The sequence below is a fragment of the Brachyhypopomus gauderio genome, unplaced genomic scaffold (assembly GCF_052324685.1).
Source record: "Brachyhypopomus gauderio isolate BG-103 unplaced genomic scaffold, BGAUD_0.2 sc60, whole genome shotgun sequence".
Lineage (NCBI taxonomy): Eukaryota > Metazoa > Chordata > Actinopteri > Gymnotiformes > Hypopomidae > Brachyhypopomus > Brachyhypopomus gauderio.
This window is the reverse complement of record NW_027506881.1, coordinates 886,260-908,283: the sequence shown is the minus strand read 5'-3', so window position 1 is coordinate 908,283 and position 22,024 is coordinate 886,260. Positions and strand designations below refer to the sequence as shown.

Genomic DNA, 22,024 nt, shown 5'->3' with positions numbered 1-22,024 from the left:
ATTGAAATGAATGGCGGAATGTTCAGAATGTTCTCATACACACAACACACCCTATACAGTATACACAATACACTAAACTCTACACACATTATACTCTAGGGCACACCTTTTCAGGCCCTATAGTTTTTCCTTCAGGAAATGCAAGTCTAGTTTTATACAAGTTACCTTAGCACCTCGTTTTATATCAGTTACCATAGCACCCCTTGTTTATTATCAGTTACCATAGCACCCCTTGTTTGATATCAGTTACCATAGCACCCCTTGTTTGATATCAGTTACCATAGCACCCCTTGTTTGATATCAGTTACCATAGCACCCCTTGTTTTATATCAGTTACCATAGCACCCCTTGTTTATAGGGCTTGAAAAGTGAAAATGCTACTTTCTGCAGTGAGATTTCCTAAATTTCCTCTTTTGTTTACTGGTTATGGATGTTGTGTTTTTGGAAGAGGCACACTGTAAAAAGTACCATCTTGATAAGTTAAAATTGCTCAAGAATATTATTCCATTTCAAGTAGCTTTTTTTGTATAAATTTATGTAAACATATCTTTACCTAGTGGCAGTTTTTCAAAAGACAAAAACTATTTCAAATAAGGTAAAAAAAATAAATCAGAGCTATTTTGACTGATGAAAATGCCACTTATATGCCACTATAATTCAAATATTATGTTTGTGTCAATTTCACATTATTTCAACCTTTTACAAATCAAATCTCAAACATATGTTCCTGAAATGAGCAGACTTCTTGGAAGAGAGCTTGCAGTCTCTTGAGGCAGCCAAAGGTGTGTATTGAAAGGTGTGTCAACAGCAACCACCCACAGCTGACACACACCTCATTTACATAACACTGGAGGTAAGAAGGGCTTATCACACCTGGCAAGAGAGCAAGAGATCCTGTCATTTGACATAAGTTGGGAGTCTAGTTGAGTCAATGATCACATCCCCCCCTCCACCATACAACACCGATCACATCTCCACCCCCAATGATCACATCTCACACCCCCAATGATCACCCCCAATGATCACATCTCCACCCCCAATGATCACATCTCCACCCCAATGATCACATCTCACACCCCAATGATCACATCTCCACCCCCAATGATCACATCTCCCCCTCCACCATACAACACTGATCACATCTCCACCCCCAATGATCACATCTCCACCCCCAATGATCACATCTCCCCCTCCACCATACAACACTGATCACATCTCACACCCCAATGATCACATCTCCACCCCCAATGATCACATCTCCACCCCCAATGATCACATCTCCACCCCCAATGATCACATCTCCACCCCCAATGATCACATCTCCACCTCCACCAACCAACAGCACCTCATTTTGTACTGAGGTCATACAGTGGAAAACACAGCGGCCTTGTTAAGGTCTTGAAGTATTTAGCACACAGATGTGCTCATATTTTTGTGACACTTCTCAGAAAATATATAAATGCATGCGCACATACCCAGATGCACACACACATGCACACACATGCGCACACACATACAGACACACACTTGCAAGCACACACACACACACACACACACACACACACACACACACTTGCAAGCACACAGACACACAAACACACGTTGTCAGATTTCTCACCACAGTGAATTACACTGAAGGGTCTTTATGGTTGTTGGGTTGGGGTCTGTGTCATATAATCATGCAGGTTTCAGGTCCTGATTAAATAGAAAAGGAGTTCCAGAAGGTTCCACTCTAAACGACACTGGCGTGTGATGTCATGGCTGTGGTTTGTAGAAGTCCCCCCCCCATGAGATCAGTTATGGAGAGGTCAACCATTCCCCCCTCCCTCCCTCCCTCTCTCCCTCTCTCTCTATTTCCCTCTCTCTCACTCTTCTCTCTCTCTATTTCCCTCTCTCTCACTCTTCTCTCTCTCCCCCCCCCCCCCCCCCCTCACCTGTAATGGGTCCTGGTGTTTCCTGCTGCTCGTGTTAACATGTCTTCAATCACACTCTCTTTGTCATGCAGCCAAAACACACAACCTCAGTGGGCACAGGAAGTGACATCACCTGGACAAAATCACTTCCTGTGTGCCTGTGGCTAGTAAAGGGGGATGGGTGACACTTCTAGTGAAAGCTGTATGGAAGCTGAGGGTGTGTGTGTGTGTGTGTGTGTGTGTGTGTGTGTGTGTGTGTGTAAGAGAGCGAGAAAGAGGGGGATGGAGATATAGAGACAAATGGAGTGAGAAAGAAAGAGAGAGAGGGGCAACACTAAATAAAACATATCTGCAAAGAAAGGGATGAAGAGGTTTTGATACGCAACAGGTGATAACCCTGCGTATCAAAACCAATAAAATGATAGTATGTGAGGGTCACATGTGAAAGGTCAAAGGGAAGTTTGGTGATGGACAGGAGACACACCATATGGAAAAAACCTTTGTAGCAAATATTCTGAAGAGCAGAGGATTACCTGTGGTGGTTTAGAAAGTGAAAAAGACAGAGAGAAACAGAATGACAGGAGCTTGTGGGTAATATACCCGAGGTTCATTTTCCCACACAGATCAGCCGACAGCATGGGTCTAAACCCTCGCAGGGTGACACACACACGCACACACACCCCTGCAGTCCACACTGAGCCATGAGAACAGCCCGTTTAACTGGTCTGTGATCGATCTGTCCACACAGGGACCCGTGTAGACAAAAAGAAACCGAACAACAAAATACCGGCCTGGCAAAACACAAACACCAGCACAACGAACCACCGAGTTACAGCTCACAGAGTTACAGAACAGACAGAGGAACAGCGGTAGCTGAAGCTAGCCAGAGCACTAGCCCTCAAGCTAACAGGCAGCAGCGCTTGTACGGCGCTGAAGAGCCTGACCTAACAGGTCTGCCCCAGCTAAACGAGCCTTCAGCCTCCTCATGAAGGTGTGTTGGTGCTGAACTCCACAGGTGGGAGACCGTTTCTCGCACTGGGACACCCCTGAGGTAATTAATGAATCACTAAAAATGTGGCTAGAATACATTAGCATTAGCCTGGGGACATGAAGCTAAACAGTTCGAAGCCTGTGCTTCAATAAGGCCAATTTGAACCTGAAATGCTGCTGATGCCAGACGAATACCCACAATGGCAATGAAATGATAAAACACGATGAAACATGCAGAAATATAATAAAACTGGATGTTTCATTTCATCTTAAAGCTTTAAAGGAAATGCAATTAAAGGAAATGCACGCACACACACACACACACACACACACACACACACACACACACACACACACACACACACACACAAGAACACAGCAACATGCTGCTATTGCATCCGAGATAACTGCATCAGTTCAGATTAGTTCTGGTCGGGTCTGGCATGTCGGGACCTGACAACCTAGGCCCAAGTTCACAGAATAACATCAGAAGGAAAACCCCTGCCCCGCACCTTAGGGTGTGAGGGTACAACACTGAAGGGTATATCCCAGTATAGAGGGTGTGAGGGTACAACACTGAAGGGTATATCCCAGTATAGAGGGTGTGAGGGTACAACACTGAAGGGTATATCCCAGTATAGAGGGTGTGAGGGTACAACACTGAAGGGTATATCCCAGTATAGAGGGTGTGAGGGTACAACACTGAAGGGTATATCCCAGTATAGAGGGTGTGAGGGTACAACACTCAATCCCAGTACTTTATATTATTTCTATGATTTTTCAATAGAGGCTTTTGAACTGTGATTAATGGATTCCATTCCTGCTTCAAGAAGGTCGAAATTAATTAGTCATAGGTCAATCAATTTTGATGTGTTGGACAGTTCAACTAGTGACACATCTTTGAACTTCCAAAGCACTTTACTTGCACACCTAATGAAAAGTCTCCATCTGACATGTCCTGTTTCAACACCTGTGCATTGCCCTGCAGAGTAACTGCAATATCCTACAGTCACAAGTCTACACAGCGTTCCCGGGTTTGTGCTATATTGTATTATTAGTAAGATCATGTTTGTCAAGATCAAGTATGGTACACAGGTGGTGAACACAGTGTCAGCAGTGTGAAGTTTCTTGGTGTCCACCTCACTGAGGACCTTACCTGGTCCCTTCACACCAATAAAACAGTGAAATATGCACAACAGCGTCTCTTCTTCCTGCGGAGACTCAAGTTTGGTTTTCCTCCACATATCCTCACCAACTTCTACAGATGCAGGACAGAGATCATCCTCACATCCTCACTGGCTACATCACTGTCTGGTACAACAGCTGCTCCACCTGTGACCACAAGACTCTGAAGAGGGTGGTGAGGACAGCAGTGTCCATAATAAACAGCAAACCCCTGCGCTAGAGGACATATATAAGTCCCGCTGCTTGAGGAATGTCCACAGAGTCCAGAAAGACAGCAGTCATACAGCACATGGGCTGTTCACTTTACTGCCATCACGCAACAGGTACAGAATCACCCGACCCGGCTAATGAACAGATACCTGCAGGCTACCAGGCTCTTGAACAAGATGGGGGATAAATGACAATATATACTACCTCTACACACTCACCATCACATCTGGTAGATCTGGCCTTCTGTATCACTAGGTCACTTTACATCACTTGATCTTCTCGTGACTATCATCTCCTTTCTGATGCTATTTGATCTGATGTTACTATACAAAACACTAAACATTACCTCTGTGAATGAGTATTGTGTATATACTGCTTCCTGTGTATAACTGTCTATTGTCTATTGTGTATATCTGTCCATATGTACATCTTTTAAAAAATTTTCTGCAGTTTTATGCACATTTTTATACATATTTAAGCTTTTAGTGTAATTCATTACTTATTTTCTTTTTTTCTCCCTTCTTTTTATTGTAGAGTTGTGTACCCATGTCTCTCACCATTAGAGTGTCAATGCACATGTAGCATGTAGTGGTAATGACAAATAAACTTGAAACACTGGTTACACACTCTGTCTCTCTCTCACTTTCTCACACACACACACACACACACACACACACTCACACACTCACACACTCACACACTCACACACTCACACACTCACACACACCCTTGAGCGAACACAAACAGCAGTCCCAGTGTATGTCAAATGCAGCAAACACCACCATTCAATATTAGCTCTCTATGTTCACGTCATGGCTGGTCTCCCCACAGCTAAGAATATGAGACATTTACACAAACCTCTTCTCCTCAGTGACTGACTGCCACGTAAAGACCACAGCGGTGAGGACTCAGTGCTCCTCAAGGTACAACAAACATCTCCAGGGCTATGGACACATTCCCAAGAAACACAAACACACACACACACACACACACACACACACACACACACACACACACACACACACACATTCTCCATCTCTCTCTCGAGTTTAATTGCATTAGCACGGTTCAGCTGAGTCATTAAGACTCCTTTCCTGCTCCCACTGAAGGTGCAGTTCTCTGGGTTCAGGTCAAACAGCATGAGGGAATGTTAGCGTCCCCCGCCAGACAAAGACAGCGTGTACGTTTCCTTCACAAAATGTTGATTGTATTCTGATGCATTTGATTACGGGGGGCGTTTATTTTGGCAAATCCCGCCACTGATTCATGTCAACATGAGAGATTCCCCCGCTAACCACAGTGTATGATGCTTTAGACATATAGGGTGCAAATCTGTTTTGTTATGCTAATGCAGGTGAAAGATCTCGCATGTACACACTCCACAATCGGTCTCACACACTCACCTGCTCGTGTTTGGTGAGCCTGGTCTTGTTGTGGATGTCGGAGGAGACCAGCGTAAACTGGTGCTTCTCAGCGAGGAACCTGAGGAGCAGGACCACAGTGCGACTTCCACACTTCCCCACGCGGTTGTAGATCACCTGACTGGGAAACGGCAGCACCTACAAAACACACACATTACGCACACACACACACATTACGCAAAAACACACACACACACACTTTACAGCCTAATTTGGTGTGTGCAGGGCTGTGTGACATGTGTAACATACACAACTCTTCATGGATAAAGATTGGGGTTTGTGTGCATGTGAGAAGGCTCCCCAGGAGAGGGGGGGGGGGGGGGGGGGGGGGTCATTGACCTGGGCCATGACTACAGCTACAGTACATTCTTCAGCAGATCCAGCAGGGGGCGCTCCATCAAGACCTCCAGACCACAGTGCTGCACATAATTATGGTCTGATGGTCTCTTGGAGACACTCAGTAGATGATTCTCTCCCTAAAGTAGGTTTACACTCACATCCAGAACTTTTAAACACCGGAACGTTGTTTACCATGTAGTGTGTGTCCAAAGCAACTGTGGTTTGTCCAAACACTCGGCGAATGTGAGTGATCACAATATGGGGCTCAGTTGTGTGTGAGTGTGTGTGTGCGTGTGTGTGAGACAGAGAAATCGCTCATGGCACAAGTGTAGACAGCACAATGCAAGAACTGTCATGAGTTTTAAGGAAATGCTTCCACCGAACTGGGGGGAGACCGTTGGGGTCCTGCCTCACTGAACTGGGGGGAGACCGTTGGGGTCCTGCCTCACTGAACTGGGGGGAGACCGTTGGGGTCCTGCCTCACCGAACTGGGGGGAGACCGTTGGGGTCCTGCCTCACTGAACTGGGGGGAGACCGTTGGGGTCCTGCCTCACTGAACTGGGGGGAGACCGTTGGGGTCCTGCCTCACTGAACTGGATGAAATAGGAAGCGTGTAGCATGAAGCACTTTTGATTGGGCTGAGCTGTCCTGTCATTAGGGCACCCTGAGAGCGGGACACAGCCCTGAGAGCGGGACACACCCCTGAGAGCGGGACACACCCCTGAGAGCGGGACACAGCCCTGTGCTGGAACTGGAACCGGACAAGAAGCAGGAACTGGGGCTGAGACATCACGGAAACATCAAACGCATAAAAAGAAACTATAGAAGGCACATACACACACACACACACACACACACAGCTATGTGTATCCCTGTCTCTAACACACACACAGCTATGTGTATCCCTGTCTCTAACACACACACACACACACACACACACACACACACACACACACACACACACACACACAGCTGTATGTTTCCCTGTCTCTAACCCCCTCTCCCTGGAGAATACAGAGTCCTCTTTGTGCTGCTTTGTGGCTGATGATCACAGAGACGATCAGTGGTGCTTCAGCAGAGCAGTGCAGTCTCTCCTACGCCCGCCCACACGCTCGCCCCCGCCCCCGCCCCCGCCCCCACGCTCGCCCCCGCCCCCGCCCCCACGCTCGCCCCCGCCCCCGCCCCCGCCCCCGCCCCCGCCCCCACGCTCGCCCCCTGTCCCCACGCTCGCACCCGCCCCCGCCCCCGCCCCCACGCTCGCCCCCTGTCCCCACGCTCGCACCCGCCCCCACGCTCGCACCCGCCCCCACGCTCACCCCCGCCCCCGCCCCTGTCCCCGCCCCCGCCCCCGCGCTCGCCCCTGTGCGAATGCAGGGCTCACACCTAACCCCTAACCCCTAACCCTCACCCCTCACCCCTAACCCCTAACCCTCAGCTGGGCTATGTTTCTTGTTTCTGCTGTGTCAGCGAAGGTGTCTGTTAGAAAGACCCTACGCTGTCTGATTAATCACCCTACAGGTGCTCCAGTGAGACAGAGAGAGGACTCGTCAACCGCCATTATGGAGGAGAAGCCAAGGATGACAACGAGCGTGTGCATACACACACACGCACACACACACACATATACACACACACACACACACACACATATATACTGTAGGGGTTTCACCTACTAATCCTTTAAAGTAGATATAATTTGTTTTACCTTAATTATTAATCAGTCTCATTAATTTTAGAATCAGTCTCATATTCTAATTATACCAGAACCACAAGTTTAGTTATCAACTAAAGGTAATGAATGGTTTGGTATCTGAAGGATTTAACAATGAATTCTTTGGAGGTTTTGGCAACAACCACTTTTGAATGACATCAACACAGACGATTTGGTGAAAATAAATGATACATTTATTTAAAACCAACTATTCTAAAACACAAAGAGCATCAACATGGATCAGTATATTTACAGTGAAGACTCAGCATCTAGTGTGTGTGTGTGTATGTATAAAAAAAAAGGGGAGGAGTAAGTGTGCGCGCTTGTGCGCGTGTGAGGAGGCGGAGTTGTAATCTCAGTTCTCCTATGGAGAACAAAGCAACTAAAATGGCGCCGACTTTAAATAGTAGAGCAGCGCGACTATGTTAATGAGCTCAGCTGGTTTATTCCAACGTGGTCAGAACAAAGAGTAATGGCGCTGGCTTACTAACTAAAAATTAATGGAGATTGCATGCCAGGTGGAGAACTTGTGTGTACAAATCTTAACGAAGTTTATGAAAATAAAGTTAAACATTCAGAATGTATTAACAGAAAACTTGGTTAACTCTGCAGTTCAAGTAACTTTGCCCTTTGATGAACTATGCCCAGCGGTAAGAGTCTCACGTGTTGAGGATTTGGGGTTTTGTCGTCCTCCCTGAATTCTCCTGGAATTAGGAGGGAATTTCCACAGCAGGCTCCTCGTTGATTAAACGACGTCGTCCAGGTGTGCTGGGGAATCGTCCAGGAATGAGAGTCTCGTTCACGGTTTAACAACAGGGAATTGATCGCCTTTGTTTCAGTCCGTGTGGCCGCGTTAGCAAGCTTGATTGAAGTAGTTAGGTGAATCTGTTGTCGCGGTACCGTTGATCAGTTGCTGGTTAGATTACACCGTAACTCGGGCTCGTTAATTAAGTAATACGACTTTCAGCTGTTTGCTGTTAGTCGTATGAAAGTTCGCGTGCTCTCAGAGAAAACCGGAGAGAGAGAAGTGGCGGAGCCTCTCTTTAATAGGTCTAACCTCGGTGTCAGTCAAACCAGAGAGAGATATTACGGAGCCTCTCTTTAATAGGTCTAACCTATGTGTCGGTCAAACCAGAGAGAGATATTACGGAGCCTCTCTTTAATAGGTCTAACCTATGTGTCGGTCAAACCAGAGAGAGAGAGATGAATGGCTGTTCAGGGTATTTAAACACCTGAACTGTAGACACACCCTTACTTCCGTCAAAGCAAGCTTGTTCCATGTGTTGCCAGTGGTACTGCCACCTGCTGGTTTAGCATGGTACCTACATTCCCCCCTTGGTCTTCAGACTGGGGCTGATGTCACAGTCCTGAAGAGCACAAAAGGTTATCCATGCAGTCCATGTTCCCTGTAGCATCCACTGGAAGGTGATCAATTCCATGAGTCAAGTTGTCCATCCCGCTCATAGCATAATCCATGAGATGGCTGGGAGACGCTGTAGAGACACATCTGGGCAACAAGTTCACTACTGGACAGTTCTTGAACAGTAACTAAGGTTAACCAAATCAAGAAAAACAATGAAATGATACTAATGCATGGCTTAGATTTCTCTTGGCTTTACGATAAGAAAACAAGGTCACATGCAGGATTAATTGCCTTTGATGGAAAAGAGGAAATACATCAGGCATGGAGAAAGGTGTGGAGTTAGCACATGTTGGTGTTAGTCTGTTGGCTGGAACAAACCTAACAATGCTTTAAAGGAAAGATCTTGCTGGACTAAAACATTTGGGTTAATGTCCAGTTAGAGTGTGGCTTCTTGTGAGATCTAGTAAGATGTAAATGGGGGTTTAACTGAGGTGTAATGCCTCATCCTATCCTGTGATAGACAAGTATTTAAGTATCTCACACTTGCTATACTGGTAGAGGAGAGAAAAAGATCTGTGTGAGGGGTAAAATGTAGAAGTTAGGAGGTAACGCCGGGTACACCCCCCTTAGTAGAGAACCTACTGCATTGAAACTACAGAACTGTGAGCGGAGATGATGCCAGGAACATCTCCCTTTAAAGGGTTAGAGATCTGGAAACATAGCTACATGTTTACAGGCTGAAGGTTTACATGTAACTTCGTATAAAGTCAGTTCTACCTCCTCCTGGCTCAGGCTGGAGGTCCACTAACTGACCCTTATCTATGGCTGTCCCCCCTTCCACTGGTTCTGCCTCTCTTTCCACCTCTTGGCTCTGTCCCTGTGACGAGAGTAGTGAGAGGGGCCTGCAGAAAGAACAGTGTCTGAATTTACAGGGAAATCATAGGGAGGATCTTGGAGCTCTTTGGAGTCTCCTTCAGGCAGACTGGGCTGCACAACAGTCTCCCAAACTGTCTGCGTGGTCTTTCTGATCTCACGCATCGACAGGTCACCTTGGCGTGCTAAAAGTGTGACATGGGTTCTCACACAAGGTTGGAGATTGTGCAAAAATAGGGATTTGAAGGTTCGGTCTTCTGTGAGACCTGGTCCATTTCTTCCCTGGAAAAATGTTTGTTTCAAGCGATTAAAGTAATCCCTGGGATGCTCTGAACGCTTGTGCTTAATTTTAATGGCTGACATGAATGCTGACGCTTCGTCAAAATAAGGGGAATACTCCTCAGCGAGGGCTTTGCATAGCTGAGTGTAACTGTCCCTAATGGAAAACGGCTGTGATTCTATGAATGTGCGAACTGATCTAGAGGTGGTTTTCCAAATCAGCTTCACTTTCTCTCATTCTGTTGCATAAGGCAAGTCCGAGAGGCTACACTCAATTTCTTTGAGGTAGTCTTCAACATGGTAGTTTGACCTTGCTGGGTCGAATGGCTCCATGTCCTTGGCTAGTGAATCTAGTAACTTTAACCGAGGGAAATGTTCAAGGACATGTCTATTAGAATAGGAAGGTGGACCTTCACTATCCAAGTGGTGTAACTCTTGGTCAATAGGATGCCTACTGCCTCCTGTCTCTCTGTGCCTAGGTGGCAGTAATGAGCCTTTATGCATCTCAAGTTGAGAAATATCTGTATTTCTCCTTGAGGAAAAAGCTGTAGCATGTACGTCACTGTGCCAGCCTGTGCGTGGGTCAGTGGAATGATGCTCAGCGTTTAAGTAAGGCCTGTTATCTGCTCTACCTGGTGAGACGTCCCTTGTCTGTACGTTCTGCCAGTGGTGTACATCAGCATGCCTTCTGCCGTCCTGCTCTGTGTCTATAGGGGGCAACAGTGAGCCTTTGTGCATCTCAAGTTGGGAAATTTTTGCATTTCCTCTTGAGGAAATAGCTGCAGCATGTACGTCACTGTGCCAGCCTGTGCGTGGGTCAGTGGAATGATGCTCAGCATTCATACAAGGCTTCTTAACTGTGGTACCTAATGAGATGTCCCTGGTCTGGACATCATGTGGAGGATAATGGTCACCAGCATGCTTTCTACCTTCCTGGTCTCTGTCCATAGGGGGCAACAGTGAGCCTTTGCGCATCTCAAGTTGAGAAATATCTGCAGTTCTCCTTGAGGAAGAAGCTGGAACATGTACGTCACTGCGCCAGCCTGTGCGTGGGTCAGTGGAATGATGCTCAGCTTTTAAGTAAGGCTTCCTAGCTGCTGTACCTGACGGGATGTCCCTGGTCTGGACATCATGCAGAGAATAAGGAGGGCCAAAAGACATAGCAGGATTAGTATTACTCTTTTTGTTACTCAAGAGTAAGTGGGCAGAAGCTAGGGACGAGTAAGAGGGCTCTGCTGACTTGTAGCAAGAGGATGCAGACAGGGCATCTGCTCTTGGAGGGTGCTTCTCCACAGAGGCTTCACTTTGAGCTTCAGAAGCTGAACCGTCAGTAGTATCATATGGATACTCTGAGGAAGAACTAGTTACATCTAACCTAAGACTCGTGGGGACTGGAGCCGGGGCCTTAGGATGTACGACAGGTGCATCATCACCTGTGGAGTGCTGACTATATTGGCTTTCTACTGTAACTAATTTAGAAGGTCTAGAGGTGCCAGATCTAGTTACAAGGAAATCCTGCGCTCTTGCACGGGCAAGTTCACTCTCCCTTTGGAGGCGGGCAGTTTCTGTTAAGCCCGTGTGACGTTCACTTACGGTGAGCACGTTATTCAGCGCACGAGTGGTCAGTTGGAGGTTGAGGCGAAGGCTTTCAACCTCAGAACTGAGCTTAGCAGTGTCCTGTTTGAGGAGTCTATTTTCCTTGCGTAGTGCCTCTACTTCTAAGAGAGCCTGCTGCTGACATAGAAGGAACATTTTAAAAACTACATCTGGAACGGTAGGGGTCTCCTCAAAGGAGTCCTTTAGAGGTTTGTCAACTTCCTTTCTACCTGGTTCAAGCATCTGAAGGAGCTGAACAACCAGAGATGGACAAGTATTCTGCTTAAGAAAAGCCATGGTTAGTCTCTCTAAGTGCACCTATAGACTATTTCAAAAAGGGGCAAAATCAAATCAGCTTTAGTACAATCTGGCTTAGTTAATGTGCCAGGACCTTGTGTCTGGGCAGGTAAAAAGGGTAATTACCTAGGTGGACAAGCCAAATTGAAACTGGGGTAAAAAGAATTGTGCCAAAGGTGATTATGGTCTCTGAAACTAAACACTAGCACACTGGACCAAAGACTGCAACAGTGAAGTCTGATAACTGCACTAAATAATTATCCTAATACTTCTGCAGTACAGGGGAAATAAGTGGGATGCCACACAAATTAAAGCAACTGAATTACTATTGAAGTAATCAGAAGTTAAATGAGTAAAATAAATATACTGATCTTCAGTTGATTGCTCAATGAATGTGAATAGTAACCAAATGGTAAACAAATTAGAACAAGATATCACCAAACTAAAAGTTACCAAGAATTAGCTTTCCTTTATAGGAAGACTTAGGAAGCGCTCTGGCGCCCTCTTCTGGCGAATTTGGAGATGGTCATATTCTAATGGCTTGAAAGCCTGTGATATGAAAAAATGGTTGATATCAAACAAATATGGTTGAGCCAGAAATCTCCCTCACGCAGGGGCACCAATTATGTAGGGGTTTCACCTACTAATCCTTTAAAGTAGATATAATTTGTTTTACCTTAATTATTAATCAGTCTCATTAATTTTAGAATCAGTCTCATATTCTAATTATACCAGAACCACAAGTTTAGTTATCAACTAAAGGTAATGAATGGTTTGGTATCTGAAGGATTTAACAATGAATTCTTTGGAGGTTTTGGCAACAACCACTTTTGAATGACATCAACACAGACGATTTGGTGAAAATAAATGATACATTTATTTAAAACCAACTATTCTAAAACACAAAGAGCATCAACATGGATCAGTATATTTACAGTGAAGACTCAGCATCTAGTGTGTGTGTGTGTATGTATAAAAAAAAAGGGGAGGAGTAAGTGTGCGCGCTTGTGCGCGTGTGAGGAGGCGGAGTTGTAATCTCAGTTCTCCTATGGAGAACAAAGCAACTAAAATGGCGCCGACTTTAAATAGTAGAGCAGCGCGACTATGTTAATGAGCTCAGCTGGTTTATTCCAACGTGGTCAGAACAAAGAGTAATGGCGCTGGCTTACTAACTAAAAATTAATGGAGATTGCATGCCAGGTGGAGAACTTGTGTGTACAAATCTTAACGAAGTTTATGAAAATAAAGTTAAACATTCAGAATGTATTAACAGAAAACTTGGTTAACTCTGCAGTTCAAGTAACTTTGCCCTTTGATGAACTATGCCCAGCGGTAAGAGTCTCACGTGTTGAGGATTTGGGGTTTTGTCGTCCTCCCTGAATTCTCCTGGAATTAGGAGGGAATTTCCACAGCAGGCTCCTCGTTGATTAAACGACGTCGTCCAGGTGTGCTGGGGAATCGTCCAGGAATGAGAGTCTCGTTCACGGTTTAACAACAGGGAATTGATCGCCTTTGTTTCAGTCCGTGTGGCCGCGTTAGCAAGCTTGATTGAAGTAGTTAGGTGAATCTGTTGTCGCGGTACCGTTGATCAGTTGCTGGTTAGATTACACCGTAACTCGGGCTCGTTAATTAAGTAATACGACTTTCAGCTGTTTGCTGTTAGTCGTATGAAAGTTCGCGTGCTCTCAGAGAAAACCGGAGAGAGAGAAGTGGCGGAGCCTCTCTTTAATAGGTCTAACCTCGGTGTCAGTCAAACCAGAGAGAGATATTACGGAGCCTCTCTTTAATAGGTCTAACCTATGTGTCGGTCAAACCAGAGAGAGATATTACGGAGCCTCTCTTTAATAGGTCTAACCTATGTGTCGGTCAAACCAGAGAGAGAGAGATGAATGGCTGTTCAGGGTATTTAAACACCTGAACTGTAGACACACCCTTACTTCCGTCAAAGCAAGCTTGTTCCATGTGTTGCCAGTGGTACTGCCACCTGCTGGTTTAGCATGGTACCTACAATACACACGCGCACCCACACACATACAAGCACACACACCCTGGAGAGAGCCTTTTTAATAATATATTAGTCGTGGTGAACTTTAATTCATAACAAACAATTCTCAAATAACCTCTGGTAGGTATTTGGCAGTAAAGAAGTTTCTACTGGCAAAGTGAACCATTCAGAAATAGATAAAAACATGGATTAAAAACAGAAGAAGAAGCCAGCCATTTTAATAAAGTCAGATCATGTTCCTGTGTTAGCAGGTTTAGCGTTCTTTTACAATATACAGCACGTTCCAAACCAGTGTGAGTCCAACCTGCAAACGGCCTTCTTGGGTTAGGCTAAACCCAAGCCCAACACTATCCCTAAACCCAACCCCACCCCTAACCCCAACCCTTAACCCCAACCCCAACACTACCCCTAACCCCAACCCTAACCCTATCCCTACCCTTAACCCCAACCCCAACACTACCCCTACCCCCGACCTTAACCCTAACCCCAACCCTAACCCTATCCCTACCCTTAACACTAACCCCAACACTACCCCTACCCCCGACCTTAACCCTAACCCCAACACTACCCTTAACCCATAACCCCTAACCCTAACCCTACATGTACCCCTAACCCTTAACCCTACCCCTAACCCAACACTACCCCTAACCCTACATGTACCCCACCCCGAACCTTACCCCATACCCTAACCCCTGTGTGTGTATAATGGGTGTATTGGGTATGTGTAGTGGGTGTATTGGGTGTGTTTTGGGTGGATTAGGTGTGTGTGTATACTGTGTGAGATTTATTTCTTTATGCTCATTTTCCTCTCAGAACACTGGAGGAGAGCAGATGAGTGTGTGTGTGTGTGTGCGTGTGACATCCATGTCTGTACTCATGGATGGAAGGAGTCATAATGGGGGGGAATTGGCAGTGGTGGGAGGAGTCATGGCAGAGGGGGAGGAGTCATGAGAGTGCCACTTGCCTTTGGAGCAGGGGCACCGTGGTCGTCCGCAAACGTGGATTGTCCTGCAAAGCACAGACCAGAGAGAGGCAGGTTCACCTTATATTCCACTAATCGGTCAATCAACAGACAAGGTTCAGAGGCAAATAGGTAATCACATTTTTTATTTTATAAAGCTGCTTTCTGTCCATTGTTAATCACCGTTATCAACTGTGATTTGAGTACTGTGCAAACGATTTCAATTTTACGGAGTCTAGCGTTAGCGGTGCACATTAGCCATCCAGCATCACGGACACGCAATACTTCTCAGTCCATTTAGAACCTGCTGAGAGTCGGAGAGAGACGTAGACAGTACTGGGAGGGCTGTGGACAAGCAGCTGGATTAATGGGGTGGTGATGATGAATTCCAGGGACCAGTACGTGTGAGTCACATCGTGATGCCAGTTTGGATGGGAATAAATCACCAATGAGAACGTGTCATGCCAGACACTGTGAGCTCATATTTGACACGTGACCATGCAGTGCGCTATAGAACATTCCAGAACATCCATGCACAGCTTTTTCTTTTGGGAATGACCCAGGAACGCAGGAATATATCTCACTATATACACCGGAGATCATCACAAAATTACAAAACAATGTATGAACACTTTATTGTTTCAGATATAATGTAATCTGATCTACATTTGAAGGATTTTGTAAAGGGTGCACCAAACCACTAGAACATTGTTTAACTAAATAACCAAAGTATATCAACATTAAACCTTTATTTTGCCAACAAAAAAAACCCCCACGATAATCATAATTAGAGAACAGCAATGACTGTAGCACACAGTAAGATTACAGCCATGTTTTCTGAAGGGTACAACAGTCAGTAGTCAGTAGTGATTTTGGTCGACTCTTCATCTTACTCTGCTCTGATTTTGGATCAGTCTTTTCCACAGTTCTGTGCTATAACCTTGTCACCAAGGATTTTCCAGAGGTTTTCTATTGGGTTTAGATCTCTAGGCCATTTCACTGTTTGAATGTTTTCAGTTTTAAGGAACTGCTTTACCCGTCCTGCTGTGTGACGGGTGGCACTGTCCTGCATGAACACTGCTGGCTGAAGGAAGGAGCCACGTGTTGAAGATGAAGGTTCTGATTCACACTTCACTATGTCATGTAGCTGTATGAGACCAAATGCTGCTGATGAAAACCTTCTCCAAACCACGAAACTTCCTCCTCCACCAATCACAGACACATCCTTAACCTGTTACCCTGTTATCTTGTTCTGACCCCGTTATCTTGTTCTGACCCCGTTACCTTGTTCTGACCCCGTTACCTTGTTCTGACCCCGTTACCTTGTTCTGACCCCGTTACCTTGTTCTGACCCCGTTACCTTGTTCTGACCCTGATCAGTGTTAGACTAGGGAGCAAGTCCAGCTGCAGTGTTGAACCAATCACCCATGGAGATTCTCCACATTATCCAGTCCTCTCCACCCAGTCTTCTCCACCGCGTCCTCTCCATCTTGTCCTGTCCATCCCGTCCTCTCTTGCATTTGTCTTTTGTGGGAGACCAGCCTTCTTGGGGGACTTGAATGAGTTTGTGTTGTAGAGATGCAATATTCTAAAAATTCCAGACTTCCAGACATTCCTTCCAAAAATTCCAGACATTCCTTCTCTTGCTATGGCTGACAGGGTCACTTTGGACAGCTCACCAATCCGTGAAAACTGGAAAGTCAGGCTGCCAGTTAAATGGGGTTCGTCAGATAATTAAGGAAACTAGCACCAGGCGCCAGATGAACACCAAGAAGATGCAGGTATCTGAAAGTGTTCTCTAATTTTGATCAGTCTTCTTTTTCAATTATATCATTTCAGTTTTTTTATGCTCTGCTTCAGATTCTGTACAATGTGACATCAGCTGCTCAGGACCAGCGATGGGGTGTAATGGGCAGTGATGATGTCAGTTTGGTGTTATTAGCAAAAACATCATTAATACCATCTTGGTTGCACAGGTCATGAACTACAGTTATTCAGTCATCACGTCTACATTCAAAAAAGAGCAACATAATTGTCAATACAGCTAATATCTACATATATCACTTTTGGCAACTAAATGCAAAAATACTGGTTTGCATGTCATCTTAATCTTAGCAAATCCAAAACATTTGGTAGTAATGTGGATTATGCTTGTTTTTCCCTCCGCAGCAGTGGTGTTTTATAGCTGAGTGACACCCACACCTGCATGTCCAGGTTAGAGTCAGCCAGCTCTCACTGTCCTCAGGAGCACCCACAGGACCCCACAGGCCCCTCCCCCATCCCGCCCACCAGCCCCATGAAGTGTGGAGGGGCGTGGCTATCAACTTCACTCCACCCTCTTCCCCAAGCGTGATTGGAGGGGTGATTAGCACCGGGCTGCAGGGGACTGTTGATGGCTGTTCACATGAACAGGGTTTTTTTCCTCCAGAGACTTCACCAATTAAAGCATTCCAGCTCCGAGTTGTAATGTCACGATTCCATTTCAGAAATATAATGAATGACAAGAACCCAGACTACAACGCGCATGTACACGGCTAAGACAAAACACAATCAAAACGTTCTGACCTCTCAACAAAACCAGTGTATTTTCGGGGGTTAGTTGGCTTCTGCAGATACATAATGTGGATCAAAGTTAACAAACACTTTCGGTTATGGAATATTCCAGCTGTAACTGCAGTACAGACGTCCTAGTCAGGAATGCTGTAGCTTGTGTCGGAATGTCATAAATATATACTTTCGGCATGCGGCATTTAATTGAAGTTATGAAATTGGTAACCTCTCTAAGTATAGCACTGAGATGAGGTGAGCCAGAAATTCTTGGTGAAAACCACCCTGGATCAACATGTGCTAGGTGTTGGAGAGAATAAAGGTGTCGGCTCTGCTGAAATGACCTACAGTATTTGTCCGTATGCAAACTGAAGTCTTTTGGGAGCTGTGCAACACAGAGAACGTCCAGACCGCTCGGGGGACCCACGACGTTCCCTTACGATGCTGGCGCAGAGAAAGCCTCCTTGAACACTCCTGGACAAACGCTCTAAAGAAAACAATCATTAAAACTGACAGCTGACGTCCTAAATCATCTCCCGCCTTGCAGAGGTGAGCTTCAGTCCAGCACACCAGATCTTCAGCAAATACACTGGTCAACAATGATTTTGCTTCCTGCAAAATAAACACCTGTTTTTTTTTAATATATATTTTTCTATGCTCATATGCTATTATGTACAGTATGAAAAATGGTCCCAAGGACCTGTCCTGGGACAGCACTGTAACACCACAAGTGAGCTGTCCAGAAGTAACACTAACACCACAGAGGACTTGTCCTGGAACACCAACTCTAACCAACAATAAATAATTTTTATTTATGTTGCCCTGTGACATTAAAGCCAGGTGTGCTGGATCTCCGGTCTAGATCAATGTGAACCTGGGCAGTCCTAACTTAATCCTGACTATGTATCACAACCTCACTGACAATAAACAGGCTGTTCTGAAGAGGGAGAGAGTTCGAGTTACTGATATAATTTCCTGACGACAACCATGTTCACTGAACCTTAGTCTGCAAATCCTTTGCCCAAACATGCAATGAGTTTAATTTAGATTCTGATGAATGTCACATCTGCTGTGGGGATTCTGGAGTCTGGAACTATTAATATTACAGTAGAGAAATGACTTTACCTTATATAAAAGTGTTATTATACTACATCATTATACCAGCAAATATCACATTTCAACCGCAAACCACAACACAACATCACTAATATGAGCTTATGTCTTGTGAAGGACTTCTGAGACCAAGATCCACCCTGAGATTCACTCTGAAATCCACCCTAGATTCTGCTTTTACAGGCATTTGGAAAAAATAACTTTCTTTTGTACTGAAGCCAACTCTCAACAATAACAGGTTATTTCATAACAAGAACTGGAGAGAGAGGAACGGAAGGTTCTAGAATCAGAGTCGCTGGGCAGGAGTCTCAGAAACCACAGAACCACAGTCATTTTCTCCAAGAACATTCAGCTAGATCTCACGGAACCGAACGTATAAGATCTGAAAACAACTGGTTCATCACGGACGGCTAGGAGAGAGGGCTTGTTTGTCCTGGCTCTGAAGGACACACAGGTGGTTTTCTTGTACAAAAAGACAAATGACAAGTACATGTGGCAGAAGCTCCTGGAAAAAGAAGACCTCCCCCATCAGCTCACAACCGTTACACAGCCTATGTGAAAGCGTACGTCTTCATTGCCCACCTGTTCAGGTATTTGCACACATCTGCTGAAATGTATACTGAGCTATGTTAGGCAGGGCAGGGGCTGGTGTTTGGTGGTGTGGTTTCTCCCTGTATACATCTCAGCCCACTAAGACCACACCAGTGGGTGCACACACCCTCTTCAACAGCACATTCATGTGGGGCGTAGTGTTGGTATATATTCCATACACCCTGCGTGAGGCTGTACACACACTTCTGTGTTCAATCATTGCTGAAATGTTTGATTTAGCATGCAAGCGTGGACCGGCATTAAACCTTTTGATGAATCCCATGGTGTAAAAACAGATGTGTGTTGGTGTGTGTGTGTTTGTGTGTATATTATATATATATATATATATATATATATATATATATATATATATATATATATATATATATATATATATATATATATATATATATATGTTGGTGAGTGTGCTGACATCTCCACCCATAGCTGGTATTCTACAGCTGTTATTCTACATGGTGGTGTTGGCTAAAGCCAACTGTTTCCTGTTTTGAGAATAATGATCATGTTTTGTTGTACCAGAAACCCTGACCAGTGGAGATCCAAGCTGGATGGGGCCTGTCATCCCTAGGGGGAGGTTTGGAGGGTGTAGTAATGGTGTAGTGGGGGTTTGGAGGACTGTTATGGGTGGTGTAGTAATGGTGTAGTGGAGGTTTGGAGGACTGTTGTGGGTGGTGTAGTAATGGTGTAGTTGAGGTTTGAAGGACTGTTGTGGGTGGTGTAGTAATGGTGTAGTGGAGGTTTGGAGGACTGTTGCGGGTGGTGTAGTAATGGTGTAGTTGAGGTATGGAGGACTGTTGTGGGTAATGGTGTAGTTGAGGTTTGGAGGACTGTTGTGGGTAGGGCTGCCATGATTAGTCGACTAGTCACGACTATGTCGACTACTAAAATAGTCGACGACTAATTTATTAGTCGATGCGTCGTTTTTTTTCCCTCTCCAAACTGCTGCGACAGTTTCCACTGCTGCGTCTGCATTTCTGTCCTTGACGCACATGCGCAGTTTAGTGGAAACCGGGGTAGACAGTTGACGACATCCCAGGACGTTATACAGACAGGCTCTGGTATCGTGGCTACCCGGCTACGGAACTCAAAAGTGCGGGATCATTTTCCGTAGTCGGGTTCCGAAACGCGTGCAATATCTGCAAGGCAGAACTTGCCTTCCACGGCAGCACAACCACGTACCTGAAGCATGTTGTGGCTACTTGTGACAACGATGAATAGGGACCGTCATCTCTGTAATCTAAATTGCTCGTTAGCTGCTAAAGTTACCATAAACAGAGCGTTAACTTAGTACTTACTTATCGCAGTGTTGCCAACTTTTTTTTCGGCGTGAGATATCGGATGTGTGGTGTGTGAGCGTGTGAAGACAGTCAAATGCGTGTGTCTCACTCTCAATGCGTGAGAGTTGGCAACCCTGTTTATCGTGGTAACTGTAAAAGTTAACATTAGTGATGGCGATTTGTTTCATTAGCCTTAGCACGCATTCGTGTATTTTTTGTAACGTCAGTGAGACCAAAACTTTATTTTTGTGAATAACTCCTTAGTTTCAGGTCCCTACCTAATTTGCCAGAGACCAATGAAAGAAAGAAAAACCTAAAAAAAAATTCTTTATTAATGTAGGCCTATTTATTTTTGTGTTTTTTAAGGCAGTGCCTTATCCTTATTTTAATAATTGTTTGTTGCAACAAGCTGCATATTTCATTAAAGGTTTAATGAACTATGATCTTAATTGTTTTTATTTTTAGTTATAGCTGAAATCTAATGATGGTTATATAATAGCAGTTGCATTCTAGTGTGATAAGCTGTATGTTTTATATTCAAATAATGTACAATCCGACTAGTCGACTAATCGTAAAAATTAATCTGTGATTAGTCGACTATTAAAATAATCGTTTGTGGCAGCCCTAGTTGTGGGTGGTGTAGTAATGGTGTAGTTGAGGTTTGGAGGACTGTTGCGGGTGGTGTAGTAATGGTGTAGTGGAGGTATGGAGGACTGTTGCGGGTGGTGTAGTAATGGTGTAGTGGAGGTTTGGAGGACTGTTGTGGGTGGTGTAGTAATGGTGTAGTTGAGGTTTGGAGGACTGTTGTGGGTGGTGTAGTAATGGTGTAGTGGAGGTTTGGAGGACTGTTGCGGGTGGTGTAGTAATGGTGTAGTTGAGGTTTGGAGGACTGTTGCGGGTGGTGTAGTAATGGTGTAGTGGAGGTTTGGAGGACTGTTGCGGGTGGTGTAGTAATGGTGTAGTGGAGGTATGGAGGACTGTTGTGGGTGGTGTAGTAATGGTGTAGTTGAGGTTTGGAGGACTGTTGTGGGTGGTGTAGTAATGGTGTAGTGGAGGTTTGGATAACAGAAGGTTACCACGGTCATGTTTCTAGAGGTGTTTTACACTCACTGATCTTAAAGTATCTTAAAAATGCTGACAGTGTTTAGGATGATTTACTCTGTGTGTGTGTGTGTGTGTGTGTGTATGAAGACTCATGGACACATTTTTGGAAGCCCCCTGAGGCGATGACTCCTACTTTTCCAAGTCCTTGAAGAAGAATGAACAAACAAACAGGAAGACGTCCAGGCGACTGCAAACACCACAGATTCCTGGAAGGCAGTGTTTTCTGCT

General features: G+C 45.1%; 1 protein-coding gene across 2 annotated transcripts in view; it reads right to left on the bottom strand.

Annotated features, from left to right (window-relative positions):
- usta (uronyl 2-sulfotransferase a) overlaps nucleotides 1–22,024 on the bottom strand; it is a 68,998-nt gene that overhangs the window by 12,186 nt on the left and 34,788 nt on the right. For both annotated transcript variants that reach the window (XM_076988067.1, XM_076988066.1), the window contains exons 2-3: nucleotides 15,147–15,190; nucleotides 5,702–5,857 (exon numbers count right to left, since the gene is read on the bottom strand). In XM_076988067.1, coding sequence (XP_076844182.1) covers nucleotides 5,702–5,857; nucleotides 15,147–15,190 — 200 coding nt within the window. The remainder of the gene's footprint in view (nucleotides 1–5,701; nucleotides 5,858–15,146; nucleotides 15,191–22,024) is intronic.